Here is a 23875-nt window from a genome sequence, read left to right as displayed (position 1 = left end):
ACTAGTCACGGACCTCCAGCCAGAAAAACACCCTTTCGCCACTGCCCTCTGCCTTCTATGGGCAAGCTAATTCTGAATCCATGTAGCCAAGTCACCGTGGATCCCATGATTCTTAATCTTCTAGATGAACCTACCATGAGGGACCTCGTCAAAAGTGTTACCAAAATCCATATAGACAACATTCGCTGCTCCAGCCTCATTGATCACCTTGGTCACCTCCTCAAAAAATTCAATCAAGTTAGCAAGACATGACTTGTTCCACACAAAACCATGCTGACTGTCCCTAATTAGGCCATGCTTTTCCAAATGCGCATAAATCCTATCCCTATGATTCTCTCCAATAGCATCCCAACCATTGACGTGAGACTCACTGGTCTATAGTTTCCTGGATTATCCCTTTTTTCCCTTCTCGGGATTATCCAGAATGTTGTCAGAGTTGGAGGATTTGAGCTATAGGGAGAGGCTGAATAGGCTGGGGCTATTTTCCCTGGAACGTTGGAGGCTGAGGGGTGACCTTATAGAGATTTATAAAATCATGAGGGGCATGGATAGGGTAAATAGCCAAGGTCCTTTTCCCAGAGTAGGGGAGTTCAAAACTAGAGAGCATAGGTTTAACGTGAGAGGGGAAAGATTTAAAAGGGGCCTAAGGGGCAACTTTTTCATGCAGAGGGTGGTGCATGAATGGAATGAGCTGCCAGAGGAAGTGGTGGAGGCTGGTACAATTACAACATTTAAAAGGAGTCTGGATGGATATTTAAACAGGAACGGTTTAGAGGGATAAGGGCTAAATGCTGGCAAATGGAACTAGATTAATTTAGGATATCTGGTCGGTGAGTTGGACTGAAGGGTCTGTTTTCATGCTGTACAACTCTATCAGTCTATTAATTTATATGGCAAATATTGTAGGTGTATTTAAAAGAACTGATTTAGACATATTACTAGCCTGTCAATGCAAAGCAGTGTTCTGATGAAGGGTCCCGACCCGAAACGTCGACTTTCCTGTTCCTCTAATGCTGCCTGACCTGCTGTGTTCCTTCAACTCCACACTGTGTTGACAGTGAAATGACTAGGTTTATGGGCTGATGTGTTGTAATGTGTTCAAACATTGATCTTCCAACACTATGATCTTGGTTTGAACGTAGCCAAGGCAAACAGGTTGGAGATCCTGCCTCCAAGAGCAGTTTGCAGCTTCTTGTGAAAGGTCTGTGAGTAGTTTCAACTTGTCTCTTGATAGACATGACCTACGGTAACCCCTCTAAACTGGATTCGAGATCAATGGTATCGCTAAGACCCCAGAAAGGCTGGTGCACAAAATTGGTAACTGGGGAGATTCATTCTGAGTTTGTTGCGAAGGCACATTTTTAAAAATTGTTTCTTGGAATGAGGACATCGCTTTTCTTGCCTGTCCCTAACTGCCTTGAGAAGGTGGTGCTGAGCCACCTTCCTGAACCATTGCAGTCCGTGTGGTTCACACACATAGGGCTGATTGGGAATGGGTTCCAGCGTTTGATTCAGTAACACGGAAAAAATGACCAACATTTTCCTGAGTGGGTTTAACATGCAACTTGGAGGTGAGGCCTTCCTACGTGACTGCTGTCTTTTCCCTTTGAGGTGCTGCCCGAGGAGCCTTGGCCCTTTACATCCTGAAGACAGCACAGTGAGGGTGACGATGTTTAACATAGTGAATGGGCAGTTGATCACAGCAGCGTAAGAGAGATCTCTACTCTGGATCTAACCATTGCTGAGTGCGCTCAGGGAGTGTCTTAAGTTGACCACCGCAAGAAGGATGTTGAGTACCTGACAGGGCCAGGAATACTGTTGGGCAAGAGCTGGGAATCATCCGCCATGCTAGCACATGAGTTACCTGGTTCCATCCTACCTCTACACCATGTTAGTGGGATTTTCCAATGATCAGTGGGACCTAGGAGCCTTCACTATTTGCCCAGATGCAGCAGATGCCAAGGATGCTGTCTCCTGCATGTGAGCCTCGGGCAGCAGTGGCCTTTTAAACCATTCACCTGGGCCCCTGGGTGGTAAAATCCAATGACATCACCACTGCACCATCAGTTCTCCATAAAAAGGCTTGATAGCTCAGAGGCAAGAAAACATTTCTTCATAAATAAGAGTAGAGACTGAGATATGCAATTAATGCTGACCGAATTAATGAACAAATAAAAAAAAATTGGAATAATCTTCATCAAAAAACTGTTGGGTTTAAAGCGTGGGTCAATGGAATACATAAAAACTGAGATTGAGAGATTCTAGTTAAGCTGGGATATTAAAAAGATGCATAGAATTATGATACTCATTGTCACTCATTCAGGGATGGAACAGGCTTGAGGGGCTGAATGGCCTGGTCTTATGGCTGTTGCCTAGTTTCTCCAATGACCACATCAGTGACAGAAGGTGAAACTATAACAAGTGTAGAAGGAAAGCAAGGGCAAAGAAATAGAATGGTAGATGTCACTGGTGTTTTGTTGGGGAGGATGGCTCATGCAGGACTGCCATGTCCATCTGGCACAAGAATAAAGAGAGAGACAGATGTGATCAGAAAGAGAACAAATCTCTATGTCCAGGCCTCAGAGTCCATGGCTGAACAGGGAGTAGAAGATGAGTCAGTGTTCCGAGGCCCAGGCACTGAGTTCTGCTGGAAAACACAGGCGTGCGGACATTGGGACCAGATGCTATGGCCTCACTGCTCAATTACTGGTCAACATCCGGCCTGACACAGCGAGAATGGCCAACTTGGCAAGGACAGTCGCACTTCAGGGGAAGTGTGTTCTTCCACAGAGTCAACAGTTTCAAGAAAAGAGGAACTTGGGAAAAGCAGCAAAAACTAAATCTGGTAACAATTTCCTGAGTGAGTGTTTGGTGAGTTTATATTTCATGTTGTCAAGTAATTATGTTTATTACAACTGAGAGAACACATCATCGGGGTGAGTGTGGATAGACTGGGAGTCTTCTCTCTAGAAAAGAGAAGGCTGAGGGGTGAAGTGAAAGAGGTTGGTAACGTTACAAAGAAGAATGATAGGGTAAGACATTGAGAAATGGTTTCACTTGCAGAGTCATTAACATAAAGGGTTGTTAATAAATCCAAAAGGGCATCAGGAACAATGTCTTTATCTAGGTAGTTGTGGATCTCACTCACTCAGGGAGTGCTTGAAGTGAAGAGTGTGGATGTTTTTTTAACAGGGAGCTGGAGAAACATGACAGAATGTAACGTGGTATGTGATGGTGGAATGTGAATAGGAAGCTCATGTGCAACATAAACACGGACATGGACCAGACGGGCAGAGTGGCCCATTTTCCTGTCTGGAAATTCTATGTAACATTAAATAATATTCAATTACAAAATGTCGTTCAATGATGTAACTGAGACCTTTGACTGTCACCTTACCAACACCACACTATTTTTAAACCTTAAGATCAACCCTTTATGCAAATCAGTGAGATCTGTCATACTGTGCTTAATGATTCAAGTGTCTTCCTATCCTTCTGCTCTGAGATACTGCAATGTGGAATCAAGGCCAGCTAGAGTTTAGATGAAACTTCTGTACCACCACAAGAAAGACTTGCATTTCTATAGCACCTGTGGCACCACGAAATGCCCAAAGATACTTCACAGGATTGTTCTCCAAATGGAATTTGACACTGAGCCACATAAGGGAGTCACATGACAGATGGTTAAACTTTGGTCAAAGAGGAGGAAAGAGAAATGGGGGAGTTTACAAAGGGTCCAAGGAGATAAGGCTGGTGAAGCAGTGAAAGTTGGGGATGAGCAAGAGGGCAGTTCTGTGAGGCTGGTGAAGGTTATAGGTACGGGGTGGGATTGGGAGGGAGGTGAGTAAAAGGCCATGGAGCGACTTAAATCAAAAGATACAAATTTTAATAATCGAAGCAGAAGATGCCAGCAGCAGTCAGTGAACATGAGCGGGAGTGGGGGACAGGACTGGTTGTAAGTTTGGGTATGGGCAGCAGAGTCTTGAATGGGAAATATACATACAACCCAGGTTGGCAATCATCACCAACGTTAAAACAAGCAAGAAAGTAAACAAGGTTAATTAAGAAATTGATACCAAGACTAAATTTCTGATAAATCAAGAACTAGATCATTAAAAACACATTTACTCAAACTTCCATCAGATTGCCAACTCTCCAGGAATGTTCAGGAGTCTCCAATGATTAAAGACTAATTTCTACGATATTGCTGGGTACTAAAAACCATTAGGTTCATGAAAAGAATGTGTTATTTATTAAATTGGAACATTTGTTAGTTTTTTTCAACAAAGCAACAAAAGCCATGGTGCTAGAGAGGAGTGGTGCAAGTTACTGGAACAAATCATGAGGTGACTGACAGGAATATGTCCAACCAGAGCTGGCAACCTGAATCTGCTGTGATTGAGAATCCGGACCCTGAAAATCAGAAACAATGGTTCAAACATATTGCACTGTCTTGCCCTTAATGTAGTGAGTCTTTCTGACTAGCAGCATGAGGATCAGAGGTGTTTCTAACAAAAATAAACATGTAGCATGCAGAAAGTGTTAGTCAGTTACCTCCTGTATCTTGGGGTACGCTGGGATGGAAGGAGAGGGGAATAGAGAAGCTGCCTTTCCTGGGAGGCAATGCTGGGGGTTAGACTCCTCTAATATGTCGTTAGGCTCTGTGATGTGAAGCATTTCCTGTTCAAAGGGCAAAGGTTGAAGTAGCATTGCGATGAATGATAATAGCATGCAAATACCAAGCTTAATTCAGAATATCCTTGTGAAAAATTCTCAAAGTTTAATTAACTCTAGTGTTAGTTCACTGATTCAACGCAAATGCCAATGATAACTTCTCCTTACCCCTCTTCAAAGGTGATCTCTCACACTTGGCTCTGTTTCTACGTGCATTGGTGTCCCACTTGTCCCACCTCCACTCTTCATTTGTGAGTATCTTTGACCACAAAAGACCGTGTACTCGTAGAATCCCTACAGTGTGGAAACAGGCCAATTGGCCCATCGAGTCCACACTGCCTCTCTGAAGTGCATCCCATCCAGACCCACCCCTCTACACTATTTCTGTAACACTGCATTCCCCATGGTTAATCCACCTAACGTGCACACCTTTGGGAGGAAACTGGAGCACCCAGAGGAAACCCACACAGATACTGGGAGAATGTGCAAACTCCACACAGATGGTCGCCCAAGGCTGGAATTGAACCTGTGTCTGTGGCGCTGTGAGGCAGCAGTGCTGTCCACTGAGCCACTGTGGCGGCCCTCCCCACTTGCAGAATGATCAATTCAGATAGAGAGAAGGGAGGAGGATGAAGCAGAAGTCACTTGCCTGGATGGGGGCAGCTCCAACAACACTCAAGAAACTCGACACCATCCAGGACAAAGCAGCTCCCACTTGATTAGCACCACATCCACCACATTCATTCATTCCCTCTACCACAGACTGCACAGTGACGGCAGTATCTACCATTTACAAGATGCACTGCAGCATCTCACCAAAGCTCCTTAGACAGCACCTTCAAATACATAACTTCTACCGCCGAGAAGGACAAGGACAGCAGATACATGGGAACACCAACCCCTGCAAGTTCCCTTCCAAGCAGCAATTAGCGTTGGTCACTAAATGCTGGCTTAGTTAGTGATACCTGCATCCTGGGAAAGAATAAAGATTGGAAGTTGGGAATGAAGGAGGGGGAACAGGAATGAAGGAGGGGGAACAGGAATGAAGGAGGGGGAATGTTGAAGATCAAGGGAGATGGATGAAGGAAGCAACATGGGCAGAGAAAGGGAGGGCTGGGATGGATAGAGGGAGGGATAGGAATGGATAGTGGGAGAACGATGGATGGAGGGTGAGGGCAGGGAATGGAGCAAGGGGGTTGGAGGAGATTTTTCCCTCTCAGTGTATAAGATAATCCAATTTCCTCAAGACAAGCCAGAGACTTATTTGAGTTGGTACCACAGCGAGACATGCATGTACCCAGTGAACCACCGGGAGGTGCTTCGCTGCTTCAAATAGGCTGGCCAGACCAAACCTCGGGCAGTAGGGACTAGACCTTCTGAATGGTTCTGATCACAAGGGGATCACAACTCCTGTGTATGGAATAATTATTTAAAACATATTGCTGAAGAAAAGGGACTAACTCTTAATGTTTTTCATCTTGCATCCATCAGGACAGAAGCAAGAATTCCAATTTGCGAAGGGAACAATTTATACTGCAATAGAAAAGGCTGTTGATTGGTTGGCAAAACAACATTAATTGGTCAAATCGTTGTCATGGAGAATGGACCAAGAAGCTACCTTTTTATTTAATTCACTCATGGGACATGGGCGATGCTGCCTGGACCAGCATTTCATGCCCATTCCTAGTTGCCCTTGAGAAGGTGGTGGTGAGCTGCCTTCTTGAACTGCTACAGTCCTCCTGCTGTGGGTTGACCCACAATGCCATTAGGGAGGGAATTCCAGGATATTGACCCAGTGACAGTGAAGGAATGGCGATATATTTCCAAGTCAGGATGGTGAGTGGTTTGGAGGGGAATTGAAGGTGGTGGTGTTCCCATATATCTGCTGCCCTTGTCTTTCTAGATGGCAGTGGTCATGGGTTTGGAAGGTGCTGTCTGAGGATCTTTGGTGAATTTCTGCAGTGCATCTTGTAGATAATACACACTGCTGCTACTGAGCGTCGTTGGTGGAAGGAGTGGATATTTGTGGATGTCTTGCCAATCTTTAGCTTCATTCAATAAAGGTGGAGGGACAGGTAATGTTGAGGAAGTGGGGAGGTTGCATAAGGACTTGGACAGGCTAGGAGATTGGGCAAAGAAGTGGCAGATGGAATACAATGTAGGAAAGTGTGAAGTCATGCACTTTGGTACGAAGATCAGAGGTGTAGATAATTTTCTAAACCAGGAAAGGCTTCAGAAATCTAAAGCATAAAGGGACTTAGGACTCCTCGTTCAGGATTCTCTTAAAGCTAACATGCAGGTTCAGTTGGCAGTTAGGAAAGCAAATGGAACGTTAGCATTCATTTCATGAAGGCTAGAATAAAACAGCAGAGATGTACTGCTGGGGCCGTACAAGGCTCCGGTCAAATCACATATAAAATATTGTGAGCAGTTTTGGGCCCAGTATCTAAAGAATGATATCCAGAAAATGGAGTTTGAAAGGATGAGTGAAGGGGTTATAATTGAAACTTACAGAATACTGAGAGGTGTGGATAGAGTGGACGTGGAGAAGATGTTTCCATTAATAGGAGAGACTAGGACCTGAGGACACAGCCTCAGGGTGAAGGGATGACTCTTTATAACTGAAATGAGGGAGAATTTCTTCAGCCAGAGGGTGGTGGATCTGTAGAACTCATTGCTACAGAGGGCTGTGGAGGTCAAGTCATTGAGTGTATTTAAGACATAGATAAGATAGGTTCTTGGTTAGTAAAGGGATCAAAAGTTACAGGGAGAAGGTTGGAGAATGGGGTTGAGAAACACATCAGCCATGATTGAATAGACTAATTCTACTCCTATATATTTTGGTCTAATGGTTACGGTCTAATGGTGCAATACCTGGACAGATTGTTTAAGACAGCAACAGTCAGGTCCCTACTGAAGAATAAAGTAGGTTCTAGCAAGCTCCATACATTTTTCAGCAATACTCAAGTTCTGTGCTTCTAAATGATAATTAAAAATGTAATTAATAGAGGTTCACCGGTAGCAAGAACTAAACTATTTTAACTCTTTACCTGAAATAACTGATTGCACAGAGAGCAGTGACATAATTAGTAGAGATGCAGTCAATGGCCAGCTGGGTAAGTCTGCAGGGAAAAGGAATGGAATATTGTGCTGGTTTGGTGAGATGTGGTGGAGCTTGAAAAAGTTGAAGGAGAAGCAAGATCAGGAGTGACACGACACCAGGTTATAGTCCCCTGGCAAAGGGGCAGTGCTCCAAAAGCTTGTGATTTCAAATAAACTTGTTGGACTATACCCTGGTGTCGTGTGACTGCTGAATTTATTACTTTGTCAAAAATTCATGGTAAGTCTTGGTGGTTCTTTTGTTAAAAATATGCAAGTAACATTTAATATTTACCAACAACGGCAAAAGTCAAGAGTTCAGTTATAAGATCTATATAAGGTGAAGGCTCAGATCCCTTTTAATTATAAAAACAATAACAGTCTTAAAGAGATATTTCAAGGATAATCACCCCACCAACTGTAATTTTTACGTTTTATTATGAAGCTGCTTGTGAGCCACACTTGGAGCCATCTGCACTTGACAAGCTTTGATGGCAACAACAGACTAAATTTGCTAGACTTGGAACAGGTAGCTGGGAAACCAGTTCTGGGGTAAAATCTCATCCAGGAGCACAGAAATGGGTAATAGTTCATCAGCATTCATTTTACACTGTGCCAATTTGTTTACTGCCTTTGGCAAGAGAATAAAATAGACAATGGATTCAATATTGTCCATCTCTGCAGTTCTGGTAGAGACCATCTTTGCCCCCCTCCACACTTTGCCTACACTCCCCTCCATGCCCACGCACACTCTAACATCTTCCTGACTGATATTAACACATCTGGCAATTTGCCAGCTGCTGTGAGACATTGAAGGATCTATAAGCAGCTGTAGGTTTCACTTTCAGTCAGGCTGAAATGGATTCCAATGGGATAAATCTGACATTTTGCCATATCCCCATTTAAGAATGTTCCAACAAACCCACTCCCTTTGTGGTGTTGTTGTTGGCTGTCAAGTCTCAATGGCTTGTCACCTTCCCACTTTCTTACGTGTTCTGAGGGAAGCCTGCATTGGTACTGGATCATTTCAGCTGAGTGTTGGTGCTTAGCAGCAGGAACTGAAACAGAAGTTCCTCATTGAAAACTGCACATCACACAGTCAGGATGTGAGGGTGTAGATTTGAAGACAGACTAGATAGGCTGGGGTTGTTTCCCTGAGAGAAGAGAAGGCTGAGGGGAGATTTGACTGAGGTGTACAAAATTGTGAGGGGCATAGACAGGGTAGGCAGGGTGAAATTTTCCCATTCAAAGAGGGGTCAATAACCGGGACAAAGCACATTTTTATGGAAAGGAGCAGGAAGTTTAGAAGGTGCTTTGAGGAAATCCTTTCTCACCCCGAAGGTGGTGAGTATCTGGATCTCACTGGCTAAATGGGTGGTAGAGGCAGGAACTTTCAAGACACTTAATGAGAATTTAGATGCACACTTGGAATGCCACAGCATACTGCAATACAGGCCAAGTGCAGGAAAATTGGTTTAGCTCAGATAGATGTTTAATGACTGGCATGGACTCAATGGGCCAAAGGGCCTCTTTCTATGCCCTGAAACTCTGTGATTGTCTATGACTCTAAGTTCTATGTCAATTAGGGAATGTGACAAACAACTTTCCCATTGAAAGTGATCAAGAATTTAGCTCTTACATGGCAGAGTTTCGTATCGACATGGGGTGATATGTCAAAGGCAATGATGAATAGAGGTTGTTTTAAATACATCTCCAAACCCTCAGAGTTTCTGTGGAAACTGGAAGCTTGGGAAGGCTGAAATGAATGAAGTGTGATGCAGTGTAGTGAGCAGGGTAGACTTTGATCAGGAGGTCCAACAAGGCAAGTATTCAGCTCTTTAAACAGACTCTTTACAGCAGTCACAAACCCATCCCAGCAATTTCCTTACATAACAGTGAGTCAACCTCATAAGTCATTCACGATGAGTGGGAAAGCCCCTCGAAACATTTTGATTTCATTAAATACTTTGTAAATGCACTTTTTGCCAATATGCAGATAGGAACCAGAAAAATATTAAATCAGTTCACCTCCTTTAGTGCTGTCGAGCCTTTGGAAAAGGTTTTTCCACCAGTCACCATAAAATACTGCTTTTCCAGATTGGCCAGTTTGTCTTTTTCCTAGAAAGAAGTGTATTTGCAAATTAGAAAATGTTTACCATCAAACACCATGGGCTTGTATTTGCAATGTGGATGAACAGCTGGATGTCACAGTCAATCACCTTTGGGGAGGCTGCAGGTGAGAGTTACAGTCACCCAGCAGTGATGTTCCACAGCTTGGCCAATTAAGACCATAAGACATAGGAGCAGAAATACGCCACTCAGCCCATCAAGTCTGCTTGGCCAATCAATGGGATTATGCATCCAATGCCAGTATATTTTCCTTAGATCAGGTGACAAAAGACCATAAGATATAGGAGCAGAATTAGGCCATTCAATCCATTGAGTCTGTGCCATTCGATCATGGCTGATATGTTTCTTAACCCTTGTATAGTTTTAGCAAAACCTCCTTACTTTTACACTCTGTTCCCTTTGAAATAAAGGCCAACATTCCATTTGACTTCCCTCTTACACCCTTAATTTGGATACTAGCTTTTTGTGATTCATGCATGAGGACTTCCAAATCCCGCTCTGCTCTAGCTTTCTGCAGTCTTTCCCCATTTAATTAATATTTAGCTCTTTTATTTTTTCTGCCAAAGAGCATAACCTCACATTTTCCTGCACTAACTTCCATCTGACAAGTTTTTACCCACTCTGTCTACATCACTCTGTAGACTGTGTCATCCTCACAACTTACCTTCTGACCACTTTTTGTGTCATCGGCCCACTTGGTGATAGTACATTCACTTTTCTCATCCAACTCACTCATTATATATTGTAAATATTGCGGCCAACACTGATCCCCATGGCACTCCATTAGTTACAGGATGCCATCCTCAAAAAGCTCCCTTATCCCAACTCTCTCTTCTGTTTGTTAACCAATTTCTGTCCATAATATAAGACTAACACCATGGGGCTCTTATCTGGTGAATGGAGCAAATTTTCACACACACCACATTTGCCCCAAAGTGGGGATGAGAAGCCTGAGATGCAGATTCAAGATTAAGTTAGAAGGCACCAGAGCTTCAAAATGCACAACATTAATCGCAGCAAGGTATCGCTGCAGTAAGGTGGAGAGTAACCACACAGCGGGCCAGCCACACAATGTACAGGAGAGACCTCGCCCACAGATAGACTGTCTCCTGCTGGAAGTTAGAGAAGTTACACCAGGCAGGGTAAGACTGGTCCATCCAGCCTATTCACCTACCCTGTCCACCTCCTTCCCTTCCACCCTGCACCTGAAACAGGTATTAACTTACTACGATAGTGCGATGATACAGAAAGAGGTCATTTTGTCCATTTTGTCATTTTGAAAGAGCTTTCCCATTTGTCCCCCTCCCTTGTTCTATCCCCAGAGCTCAGCCAATTATTGACTCATTGCCAAGGTGTTCATAAAATCAAAATTGAATATTCCGGTCAATGGGCAGAGAAGTTACCACTGGAAGGAGGTAACATCAGGCCAGCTGAACTGTAACCACTGCTTTATACAGTGTGTATGTTCCTCTTCAGTCACAAACTAGTATTGTCAGGCAGTGATATCAATTAAGAGAGCACAGTTAAACCTTTAATAAAAACGGATGTTAAAGTGCGAAAAGAAGGAGCATGAGAAAGCCTTTCGGAACACAAGGAAGCCAGTCAGCCCCTCGAATCTACTGCAATGTTCAATCAGATTGTGGCTGAGCTGAATCGTAACTCTGTTCACCCATTCTGGTTCCAGATCCTATATTACCTTTCATATTACCCCTTTCTAAGTAGCATTAATATTCATTTATATTACTCTTTATATTGCCCTTGCTTATTAAAAATGTATCGCTCTTAAGTTTTCAAATTTCCTATTGGCCCCAATCTCAATGGCATGCAGGAGGAGTCAGTTCCAGATTTCCACCCGCTCCTCTTTGAGAAGAAATGTTTCCAGACAACATCCCCCCCCGCTACCCCGCCACAAAGGTCTCGCTCTCAATTTCAGGTTTTGCCCCATTGTCTATACAGAGGAAATCATTTCTCTTTATTTACCCAATCAAATCCTTTCATCATTTTCAATGCAATCAGAGCAGCCTTTCAACGACTAAACCGAGGGAATACAACAACAAAAACAGAAGTTGCTGGAAAAGCTCAGCAGGTCTGGCAGCATCTGTGAAGAAAAAATCAAGAGTTAACATTTCGGGTCTGGTGACCCTTCCTCAAAATACAAGGTATTCTGTTGTCTTAATTTTACCCCCTGAACCCCAGTATCATTTTGGAAGGAGTGGTAAACTAGTTAGCACAGACATGCCAGTATTAGCACGGATCAGATGACCCCCTTCCAATCCATTATTCAAATTATTTCAGACACCAGTACCTTCTGAAGCAACTGCATCATTGCGTTTTTCTCTCTTGTCAATCTCTCACACTCCTGAAGAGCCTGATAGCGAATCTGATTGGCTTGATTCTCTAAAGCAGAAACCTTGTCCTGTGGAACAAAGATGGAGATGATTGAGCCCATAATCGAGGCTGACACAATAATGCAGCACCGAGGCAGTACTAAACTGTCAGAGGAGCTGTCTTTACAGAGGAGAGAGAAATGAAGCTGAGGTCCCTGTAAACTTACTTGGTGGGATGTATAAGATCACACAGCCAATACTCTAAAGAGGAGGTGCTGATTTCTCCTTGCTGCTCTGGTCAATATACATCCCCCAACCAATATCAATAATAGGGAAGAGGTGGCACAGTGGTATTGCCACTGACTAGCAATCCAGAAACACAGCCCAAAGCTGTGGGGCATAGGTTCAAATCTAACCCTGGCAGGTAATGAAATTTGAGTGAATAAAAATCTGGAATTAAAAGTTAGTCTACAGAATCATTGCTGATTGTTGTAAAAACACATTTGGTTCACTAATGCCCTTTGCATTGGGGAAGTAAGTCCTTACCCAGTTTGGCCTGCATATGACACATATCTGCAGCAATGTAGCTGAGTCTTAACTGCCTTCTGGGCAATTAGGGATGGGTATTCACATCCCATGAATGAATAATGAAAAAGACTACCAGGTCATAATGGCATAACCAAAACAGGAGTAGGCCACTTGTCACCTTTTCTCTGGTGTTCTGTGAGATAAAGGCTAACCTTTCACCTCAAATCTACTTTCTTGCCTAGGCCCCGTTTCTCTTCATTCCCTTGGTATCAAACAGATCTCTCAATCCCAGAAGCTAATCATCAATTGAGCATCATCACAACCTTCAGCAACACAGGATTCGGGGATGATCAATATGATATTGTGGACTATCAGTGGTCTGAGGGGTGCCAGAGACCTAATGGATGAGGGAACAGAGATGGATAAACTCATCAAGGGTTTGAATGATTGTATAAATATAGGGAGCTAGTAATCATTGGTGTGTGGGCATTATGGAATGTGGCCAACAAACAAAGGTCTCATGTAAAAATATGGACTTGACTTCTGTTTAAGTTGTTATTTTTTGAAGTAGAATACAGGAGCAAGAGTACGCCATCCAGCCCAGCAAGCCTGGTCCACCCTTCATTTGCATCCTCTCTGATCATCTCCTGAATGCAAATTTCCTGCACTATCCCAGTATTCCTTGATGTCATTAGTGCCCAGAAATCTACTGATCTCTGTTTTGAACATACTCAAGTGACACAGCCATTTGAGGTAGAGAATTCTGAGTGAAGAAATCCATCCTCATCTCAATCCTAAATGGCCTACCTGTTATCCTGAGATTATCTCCCCTGGTTCAAGACTTAGCAGCAACCTATCTAAACCATCCTGTCACGCTCTGAAAAAGTTTTATAAGTTTCAAAGAGGTCCAGCCTTCATTCTTTAAGCCTCTAGGGAACACAGAGCCAACGTCCTCACTCTCTCCTCATAAGATAATCATGTCATCCCAGAAATCTTGTGGCCTGTGAGATCTTGCTGTGAATCAATTGGCCCATCAGGTTTTCCTACCTTATGACAGGGACACTGTGCTTCAGAAGGTTTTATGAAGCACTCTGGGATATCCCAAGACAATGTGAGGCACTCTGGGATAGCCCAAGACAATGTGAGGCACTCTGGGATAGCCCAAGACAATGTGAGGCACTTTGAGATAGCCCAAGACAATGTGAGGCACTCTGGGATAGCCCAAGACAATGTGAGGCACTCTGGGATAGCCTAAGACAATGTGAGGCACTCTGGGATAGCCCAAGACAATGTGAGGCACTCTGGGACAGCCTAAGACAATGTGAGGCACTCTGGGATAGCCCAAGACAATGTGAGGCAATGCAATTGATGAATTCAAACCCAGGTCCCAGCTGTTCACCACCCAGTGTCAGTGAACCTGCAGCATGGGGAGGGGAAGAAGCAAGGGTTTCAGGTACTGAGAGGGGCCTGTACCTTTCTCCGCATGGTGCTGCGCTGGTATTCAGCCTTGTCCTGCTGAAGCTGCTGGCTCACAGTCTCCCGTTCCTCTTCTAGGCGACTCTCCTTCTCCAGCTGCTGAAACTCCAAGTCTTCAAAGAGTTTGGCTTCAGATTCGAGAGTCTCCACTTCCTAGAACAGGTCATGAGAGATTCCGTAACTAACAGCAGAGAGAAAGAACGTCAAACCTGTTCCCTGTGCTTCTGCTCAGCTGCAAGTCCTCCCAGAGGACCTCAATGTGATTCACTTAAGACTCACTTACCATACCAAGAGTTTGACTACTCAATCTGTCTTGCTGTCTCGAGCCCTCAAAAACTATCAGCAAAATATCTAGTTGAAGTTTTCAACATAACCCTTCAAAAACTCTTCAGTGCAATTGGCCACAGTATATTAATAAGTAATGACAAAGCAAAGTTAATAGTATTTATAAAAGCAGTTTCTTAAGGCATTCCAACAAATTGGATCCAATTTAAATCAACCAAAAGAAAAACCAACAAAATGCAAGACTTATTCAATCATGCAAGAGTCATTCCAAGCTTCTCCCAAATCTCTTGGGTTTTATGCTGTGTCTGGGCGACCGTAAATACCTTATTAAACGCTTCTGATTCCAGGCTCCCTAATTGCCTTTATGCAGTGACATTAAGTACCTGGAATCAGCCACTGTATAAGGACAGAGAGGTCACACGATCCACAGGGAGGGAAAGCCAATGAGGTAGGAAAAACTGACCCTTTTGAGGTGGTCCTGTAACTGCTCCCTCATTGATTCAGGGCAGTTATCAAGCTGGCTCTTCAACTCATGGCAATGCGACTGTAGTCTCTGCACTTCTCTTTCCTCAGCATCAAGCTTTACCCTTTCCTGAATTTGAAAAACAAAAAAAAGAGAAAAAAAAAACACACTTCTCAAATCCACGCCATGCAGAAGCCTGAAGATTAGAACAGTGGTATAGCCAAAGAGATTTGGAATAGAAAACTGGGGATGGGTTTTGGGGGCCTAGAGTAGCAAATTTTGAGAAGAGGCCTGAGAATAGCTTATCGTCACTAAAAAAACTGTTTCGACTCTTGGACTTTGCACATTCAAAGGGCCGAAGGGCCTACACCTAAGTCCAAATAAAGAAAATCCAGAATCTCTGGCACATGAGGCCAATCATGGCAGAGTCATCTCTTTGAAAGAGTTATCCAATTAGTCCCACACCACATAAACTTTGTCCTGTTGAAGTGTTTAGCTAATCTTGCCCAAATTTACCCGACTTCACTTCTTTCACTGGGACTTGATAGATTAACTATCGTTGTGTAGTTAGATTTTTTTGTGTGAAGTGGTACTAGTGACTAAGGTTTGCCAATAAAGTCAGACCCTGTACTTCAAGCTAATCCATCATCTGAAGCACTTTGGGAGGTCATTGTGGTCAAACGATAGAGACACAGGATTTCATTCAACCACTGGCGACCATCCACACAATGTCATCTCAAGCCCATTAGTATTTCAAATGAAGCCACTCCATCGAGATGTCACCTCACCTGTAAAATCCTATTCATTCATAGAGTTTGAGAAGAAAGGTTTCATTCCTCTCGTTATATCATCTCTGGGAGAAATTCTCTCGAATTTTCCATTCCCCAGTTAATCCAATTTCCTTTATAAAGGCTGTCACTGACCTAAGATCTAGCTATGGAGCTGGCCAAAGATGTATTCTTCTCTCCCAAACACAAACTCCAGGGAGATTGGAAGGGAAGGTCCCCTTTGTTCAGCTTGGCTTCTTTTTACCACTCATTTCAAGTCTCACCCAGGAGATCACATGACTAGTAAGTGGACAGGAAGTGTCCAATGATGATGCTTCAAGCATCAAGAGGGTGTTCTCATGAAATTCCCCTGGGTACTGGTGTGGATTTGGAAATGGCTGACTAGCTAATGATCAGGAGCATGAATCATAACAAAGGCAAAACCCCTGGTCATTTTATCCAACACTACACTCCTGCCAACCTTCACCCACCATCAATCATTTCCTCCTTCAACAGCTGCTTCAGTTTCTTTCATGTGTGGATCCAGCTTCTCCTTAACTGCTTCTACTCGATTCACCACAATTACTCTGAAGCAGTCCATGTCCATATGCAGCAAGTCTTGGACCATATCCAGGCTTGAGCTGATACATGACAAATAACATTCACACCACGAAAGCCAACAACAACCGTCTCTAACAAGACAGAATCTAAACATTGATCTGTGATGTTCAATGGTGTTTACCATCTCTGACGCCCCCACTGTCAACATCTTGGGGATTACCATTGACCAGAAAATGAACTGGACCAGACAAATCAATACTGTGGCTGCAAGACACAGAAGCTAGGAAAGTCACCACCCAACTCCCCAAAGCGTGTCCACCATCTATAAGGCACAGGCCAGGAGTGTGACAGAATACTCTCCACTTGCCTGGATGAGTGCAGCTCCAACAAGGCTGGAGAAGCTTGAAACCATCCATGACCAGGCAGCCCGCTTGATTGGCACCACATCCACAAACATCGGCTCCCTCCACCATTGAAGCTCAGTAGCGGCAGTGTGTAGCATCTACAAGATGCACTGCAGAAATTCACCAAAGATCCTCACACAGCACCTTCCAAACCCATGACCACTTCCCAGATACATGGGAATACCACCCCTTGCAAGTTCCCCTCCAAGCCACTCACCATCCTGACTTGGAAATATATTGCCGTTCCTTCACTGTCGCTGGGTCAAAATCCCGGAATTCCCTTCCTCAGGGTATTGTGTGCATCCCTCCATCCTGCGCACTGCAGCATTTCAAGAAGGCAGCTCACACCACCTTCGCAAGGGCCATTAGAGATGGCCACTAAATGCTGGCCCAGTCTACAATGCCCACATCCCATGAATAAATGAACTAAAACCTCCATGTGGCAGCTGGTCTCACATTCTCTCTGCTCTCTGGCTAAAGATGTTTCTCCTGAATGGATTAGTAATTTTAGAAGAACCTATGTTACATTTATGGACACTCTCACAAGCTGAAACATGTTCTCTACACTGCTGCAATTAAACCCTGCCATTATCCTCAAGATGAGTTGTGCGATTCTATCACTCTTTATTACAGGTTAAACTACTTCACTGCACATGCTCTGGGCATGGAAAAAGCTTGGCACAAAATGGGTTGCATGATAGCCCAGTGCTGCAGAAATATTCTGACCTCATTCCACCCCAACAACAGCCAATAAATAAGTGGCATTCCACACTCAGAGATCCATACTCACTTGCAAGTAGCCCTTCAAAATCTGAGGAACAATTAAACAGCAACATTTGCAAAAATTGTTTGAGTATTATACATAGCCTGTGTTTCTAACAGGCATCTCTCCTCATCCAGTCTTGGGTTTTTTGGGGGAGGGGGAAGGTGGTCAGGGTGTGTGTGGATGGTGTCTGTTATACTCAAGGATGATTCAGGGATGACCCCTTTAGAACTGAGATGAGGAGGAATTTCTTCAGCCGGAGGGTGGGGAATCTGGGGAACTCATTGCCACAGAGGGCTGTAAAGGCCAAGTCATTGAGTGTTTTTAAGACAGAGACAGATAGATTCTTGATTAGGAAGGGGATCAAAAGTTATGGGGAGAAGGTAGGAGAATGGAGTTGAGAAAGATATCAGCCATGATTGAATGGCAGAGCAGCCTCAATGGGCTGAATAGTCTGATTCTGCTCCTATATCTTATGGTCTTACAAAGCTGATGGCAGCAGAATTTTATCTCAGTTAGCCTGTGGTATTGAGGTTTTTTTTAATTGTTCAAGGGAAGTGGGTATTGCCGGCTAGATCCTTATTTATTGCCCTTCCCTAATTGCCCTGGAGAAGGTGTGAGTAGGTGACACTTAGCTAATGAGGGCCAATAAGGTCTTCCCATGAGTGAGTGGGAAAATGGCCCACACTGGGGAATACTGATCCAGCAAGTCATGGCAAATTCTGCCTCTCTGTAATGTCCTCAAGCCCTAAAACCATCTGAGATCCTTGCGCTCCTCCAGTTCTGACCTCTTGACCATCCCTGAATTTCCTTACTGCATGTATTAGAAGCAATGCCCTTCAGCTGGTAATGAATTCCCTCCAGATATTTCTGTGTCTCTCCAGAACTCTCCCCATCTTCACCAAAAATTCACTAAAGATCCACAGACAGCACCTTCCAAACCCACGACCACTTCGATCTCGAAGGACAAGGGCAACAGATACATGGGAACACCACCCCCTTGCAAGTTCCCCTCCAAGCCACTCACCATCCTGACTTGGAAATATATCACCATTTCTTCACTGTCGCTGGGTCAAAATCCTGAAATTCCCTCCCTAAGGGCATTGTGGGTCAACCCACAGTACATGGACTGCAGCGGTTCAAGAATGCAGCTCACCCCCACCTTCTCAAGGGCAACTACAGATGGGCAATAAATGCTGACCCAGCCGGTGATGCCCACATCCCATGAGTGAATAAAATAAAATCTTTATGATGTTTCTTAGAAACAGGATGGGGAATGGGATACAGTCCACACCACAGTCAAACAGCATGTTGATTCTTGCTGTGGTGGTTACTTGGTAAACACCTTCCAGTACCTATGGCCATGAGAACCAGTTAGACAAAGCCTGGAGCTGGCAAAACTGGGTGCAAAAAATGTGCTTTCACTATATCAAAACAGAAGTTGCTGGAGAAACTTAGCAGGTGTGGCAGTGTCTGTGGAAAGAGAAAAACAAAGTTAACGTTTTTGTGTCCGGTGATCCTTCTGCACAACTCAAATCTTGAAACGTTAGCTCTGTTTCTCTCTCTGCAGATGCTGCCAGACCTGCTGAGTTTTCCCAGCAACGTCTGTTTTGGTTTCTGATTTTCAGTATCCTCAGTTCTTTGGAGCTTTAATTGTTCCACAGTTCTTTGTTTTATTTTACTTGTTTTAATGTTAGAGTTATGCTCCCACGATCATCAGTAGGCAATTTATTTAGTCCCATTTCACCCCAGACATAACTGGACAAACCCAAATATGCACAGTTAATCTGTGTGTCTGTGAAACCTGTCTCAGTCAGGACAAGGATTTGGAATTTGATTTGAAATTGTTGGCCCCAGGCAAACCAGGCAGACCTGCTTCTTCTCAAACAGAAGTTGAAAAGGAGATCCCACAAAGTTTGCTGGCTTACATGTTTATTGGCCATTTGGGGCAGGAGATAGTTCATGCTCCAAATCCCTTACAGATCTGCTTCAATTTAAAAATTATCCTCGATGCTTTGTACTCCTCCATGGCCTCCTGATCTCTATATCCTTCTTCAATCCCACCCACCGACATCTCTACATCCCTCACATCCTGCCCTCTTGCTCATTCACCATTCTACTATTGATGGCCATGGCTTCAGTTCCCAAGCTCAGAAACTCCCTCCCTAAACGTCTCTGCCTCTCCCTCTTCCTTTAAGACCCTCCTGAAAACATTTGTCGACCCACCAATCTCCTTTTTCCACTCAGCATTCCATTTTAGTGAATAAGCAATCCTGTATAATGCCTCAGAATGGTTTAGTATGTTAATGGCGCCAGGTAAATGCAAGTTGTTATTGTGTGAAGGCACTGGGCTGTATTAGGAAGGTTCACAGAGATACTTGGACTGCGTCCAGCACTAAACGTCCTCTTCGCTGCTCCCATTCCTGAGGGAGACATTACCAATGGCTCGGTCAGATGTTAGATTGGCCTGGAATTCCTAAAGGTCTCCAGGGGACTGGAGTAGGGAATTTTGCTGGTCATTGCATGAAGCAAGATTGAAACACATAACACGTTCACAAATGGGCACACACGCACACGCACACACACACACACACACACACACACACACAGATGAGGGCCCCTTAAAGATCAACAAGGCTGTCTATATGTGGAACTGCAGGAGATGGGTGAGAGACTAAGCAAGTATTTTGCGTCAGTTTATACTGTGGAGTAGGATTTTGAGGCTGGAGAACTACCAGAAATAAATACTGATGTCTTGAAAAGTGTCCATATTACAGAGGAGGAGGAACTGGACATTTTAAAATGCATAAAGGTGGATAAATCCCCAGGACCTGATCAGGTGTACCCCAAAACAGTTCTGGGGAAGTGATTGCTGGGCCCCTTGCTGAGATATTTGTATCATCGATAGCCACAGGTGAGGTGCCGGAAGACTGAAGATTGGCTAACATGTTACCACCATTTAAGAAAGGTGGTAAGGAAAATGCAGGGAAGTATAGACCAGTGAGCCTGATGTCAGCAGTGGATAATTGTTGGAGTGGATCCTGAGGGTCAGGATTTACGTGCATTTGGAAAGGCAAGGTCTGATTAGGGACAGTCAGCATGACTCTGTGCATGTGAAATCGTGTTTCACTAGCTTGATTGAGTTTTTTGAAGAAGTGACAAAGAAGATTGTTGAAGGCCTACATACGACTCCAGAAGCTTAACTGCCCTCAAGGGCAATTAGGGATGAGAACAAATGCGGGTCTTGGCAATGATGCCCATATCCCATCAATGAATAGAGAGTAGCTGTGCCTGACAATGAGAGGAGAAATGATACCTGTCTCATATCCACCTGGAGATTCATAACAACGGCACTCCTCTCTGAAGGACTGGTTAGACATCTCAAACTGTGCCTGCTGAAACACATGCTGGCTGCCTGCTATTTACCCTATAATTTTTCTTTTTGGTTTCATCCACAAAAGAAAAGACAGAAAAATGGTGTTACCCAGACCTCCCCCTCCTGGTTTTTATGATGACTGAGTATAGAGAATTTCTGTCACTCCATTAAAATAAACCGAGGACTTTAGAAAGAATCTCAGGCCACTTCTTTTGTTAATTCATTTAAAGCAAGCAATTTTCGGGACTGGTTTGCCCTGGCGAGACACGGTGGGAGTGGGATTTCTGGTGAAGTCTCGTTCATCTTCCTCTGGCCATGTCACTAAGTTAGGAACAATAGCAGAAAGACATGATAAGCAACCGATTAATCTCCGACACAAGTTCATCGATTCTCTGTCTGCGGCGGTGAAAGCAGTGTTCCGCCAGGTAAGCAGCTTAGCAACGCAAACGCGCACTCACACATCGCCATGGGGACGTGGACCATGCAGTCAAACCGCTCACGTCGTTTCTGTGGAAGGCGAGGACGGGCAGGGAGAGGACGTTACCTCAGTTACTGTAGCAGACCATGCGATAGACAAAGCATGCAGGAGGTGGGGAGGAGAAAGGAGCCGTGTCAGTATCTCAAAGAGTTAACAAAGTTAGAAGGAATTAGTGCACAGAAAGTTAGAAACTATACTTAAGCAAGACTAAAGTGTGTCACAAAAAACCCTCGACTATGGTAACCCTTTAATATCGGGTTCTGTCTGCCCAGCTTTAGCTTGGCCTCACTCAGTACCACTTGCTGAAGGAAGTAGGGGTGGAATTGGAAACTCCTATTTGCTGGAGGCTGCAGCTTGGATCAGATCTCCCACAATCCAAAACTCAACCCTACAATGCCCTTCTGATAGAGGATGTGAATCAGTTTCATCTGAAGCTGCATTGGCCAAGGCTGCTCTCTCATTGGACATGTTTGCAGAGTGTCCGAGTTCAGACTTGGGCAGATTGAGAGTTCAGAGCGTCAAAGCAATTTCCAGAAGAATTCAGACACTCAGCAGGTTAATATCTACAGGTGAGGCAGCTGATCACATCTCTCAGTGTTCATTACTGGAGTGTAACAACACACTGACTCACAAAGCAGTAACTGCTGCTTGTGTCTGTCTTTGTGCTAGCACCTTTGAAAACAAGACTTTGCTGATGGCTGCCTTTGACTTTAACAGCTTCCCTGTCTGCTGGTCATTCTGGTCTCACTCTGTGACCACCGCACCTGTGCTAGGTCCCTGTAGAACATCATTGGAATGACCATTCCATGCACTAAGGCTGAAGCAGTGGCAGTCAGTAAGATTTTTGCCTACAGAAACATTGTAGCTTGTTGTCAGCCCACATTCAGACCTTTGGACTTGAGATGATTTCAGAAGCGGGTTGTGATGTGTTTCGTCATTTTCTATACGTTCATTCATAAATATCACATTCTTGTTGAGACAGATGTCATGAAGTTTATTTACAACACTGATTATTAACATGGATCTAATATCACAGGCTTACACACACAGTCTGGGTTTTGTGCCTGCTGATTGGAGTGACTGTAACGAGGTCAGCCAGATGGACCTCTGAGAATATGGCACGGTGGCTCAGTGGTTAGCACTGCTGCCTCGCAGCTCTAGGGACCCAGGTTCAATTCCACCCTCGGGCAACTGTCTGTGTGGAGTTTGCACATTCTCCCCGTGTCTGTGTGGGTTTCCTCCGGGTGCTCCAGTTCCTCCCACAGTCCAAAGATGTGCAGGCTAGGTGGATTGGCCATGCTAAGTTGCCAGTAGTGTTCAGGGATGTGTAGATTAGGGGGATGGGTCTGAGTGGGTTGCTCTGAGAATCAGTGTGGACTTGTTGGGCCGAAGGGCCTGTTTCCACACTGTAGGGATTCTATGATCTATGATCTATGAATATGAGTTCCCTGATTGGAGCTGTTAATCTGGTCCAATCAGGGAGCCGTAGCTGGCAGATATAAACAGGAGTGTCAGGGGTTCTGATCACTCTAGGAGCTGGCTCTGAGCTAGCTGGGTCAGTGTCATGTACTATGCACTTGTAAATAAAGGGTGACCTGGTGACAGGATACCAGCCTTTGTGGAGTTATTTCACTGATGTTACTGGATATTGCATTAGACGTGATTGACTGAACCCTGACTCCAGGAAACAGAGAATGTGTCTGAAGGCAAAGCAAAAGGAATGTCACATGTTACTGACATGTAGTTGTCTTAAAGGTACAGACCTGTCTGCCCTGGAGCTGATGGCACGATACAATAGGGTGATTTGCCTTGGTGCCAGTATCCATCTTTCTGAGGATCTAAGCTATCACTGATTGCACACAACTGCTCCCTGAATGGAATGTTAACATTGCCCTTCTGCCTTGGGTAACACCAGAGAGTAGAGCCACATGGCCCGAGACACACCTTGGGAGCACAGATTGAGCTTGGGCCAGCTCAGCACCAACACTTCCTAGCAATGATACTGCTCGTCAGCTCCAAAAAAATGGGTGATTCCTGCTGGAGTGATTTCTGGAAGTAACTGACATCATTTTTTGTGTTTAATTTATGTACTAACCTCTGCTTAAAGCATTATGCTAGAAAAATAATCTCGCTTTCATTGGGAGACTTTGCTGTTGCATGTGTTACAAGTTCTGTTTCACAGTAGTTCATGGAACCTCATGTTTAAATAGACTTCATTTGCATTAAAGTAGGCTGTTACTCTAAGTCCTGCCATAACTCTGCTTCCCTTTAATTCATTGGCTGACAGTCATGTTAATATTCACAGAATCCTGTTACTCCTTGACTCACAGTTCATTTCCTGTCACAATATTTCATTACTGTTAATATTTCAACACCTTGTGTCAATAGCTGAGATCCAACAGGTGCAATTCACTGATCAGCATTTCAAACACTACTCTCATACAGTCATACAGCTGTACAGAACGGAAACAGACCCTTTGGTCCTACTCATCCATGCTGACTAAATATCCTAAATTAATCTAGTCCCATTTGCCAGCATTTGGC

General features: G+C 44.1%; 1 protein-coding gene across 5 annotated transcripts in view; it reads right to left on the bottom strand.

Annotated features, from left to right (window-relative positions):
- Window positions 1-23875, bottom strand: part of phldb1b (pleckstrin homology-like domain, family B, member 1b) — an 89683-nt gene that overhangs the window by 49039 nt on the left and 16769 nt on the right. For 3 of the 5 annotated variants that reach the window (XM_048615667.1, XM_048615668.1, XM_048615669.1), the window contains exons 5-9: window positions 14983-15111; window positions 14232-14387; window positions 12209-12319; window positions 9802-9891; window positions 4555-4680 (exon numbers count right to left, since the gene is read on the bottom strand). In XM_048615667.1, the coding sequence (XP_048471624.1) occupies window positions 4555-4680; window positions 9802-9891; window positions 12209-12319; window positions 14232-14387; window positions 14983-15111 (612 nt within the window). The remainder of the gene's footprint in view (window positions 1-4554; window positions 4681-9801; window positions 9892-12208; window positions 12320-14231; window positions 14388-14982; window positions 15112-23875) is intronic. The other 2 variants (XM_048615670.1, XM_048615671.1) reach the window with 2 other exon arrangements.

This window comes from Rhincodon typus, chromosome 32, assembly GCF_021869965.1.
Source record: "Rhincodon typus isolate 14 chromosome 32, sRhiTyp1.1, whole genome shotgun sequence".
NCBI lineage: Eukaryota > Metazoa > Chordata > Chondrichthyes > Orectolobiformes > Rhincodontidae > Rhincodon > Rhincodon typus.
Note: the sequence above shows the minus strand (reverse complement) of the source record. Positions and strands in the feature narration are given on the sequence as shown.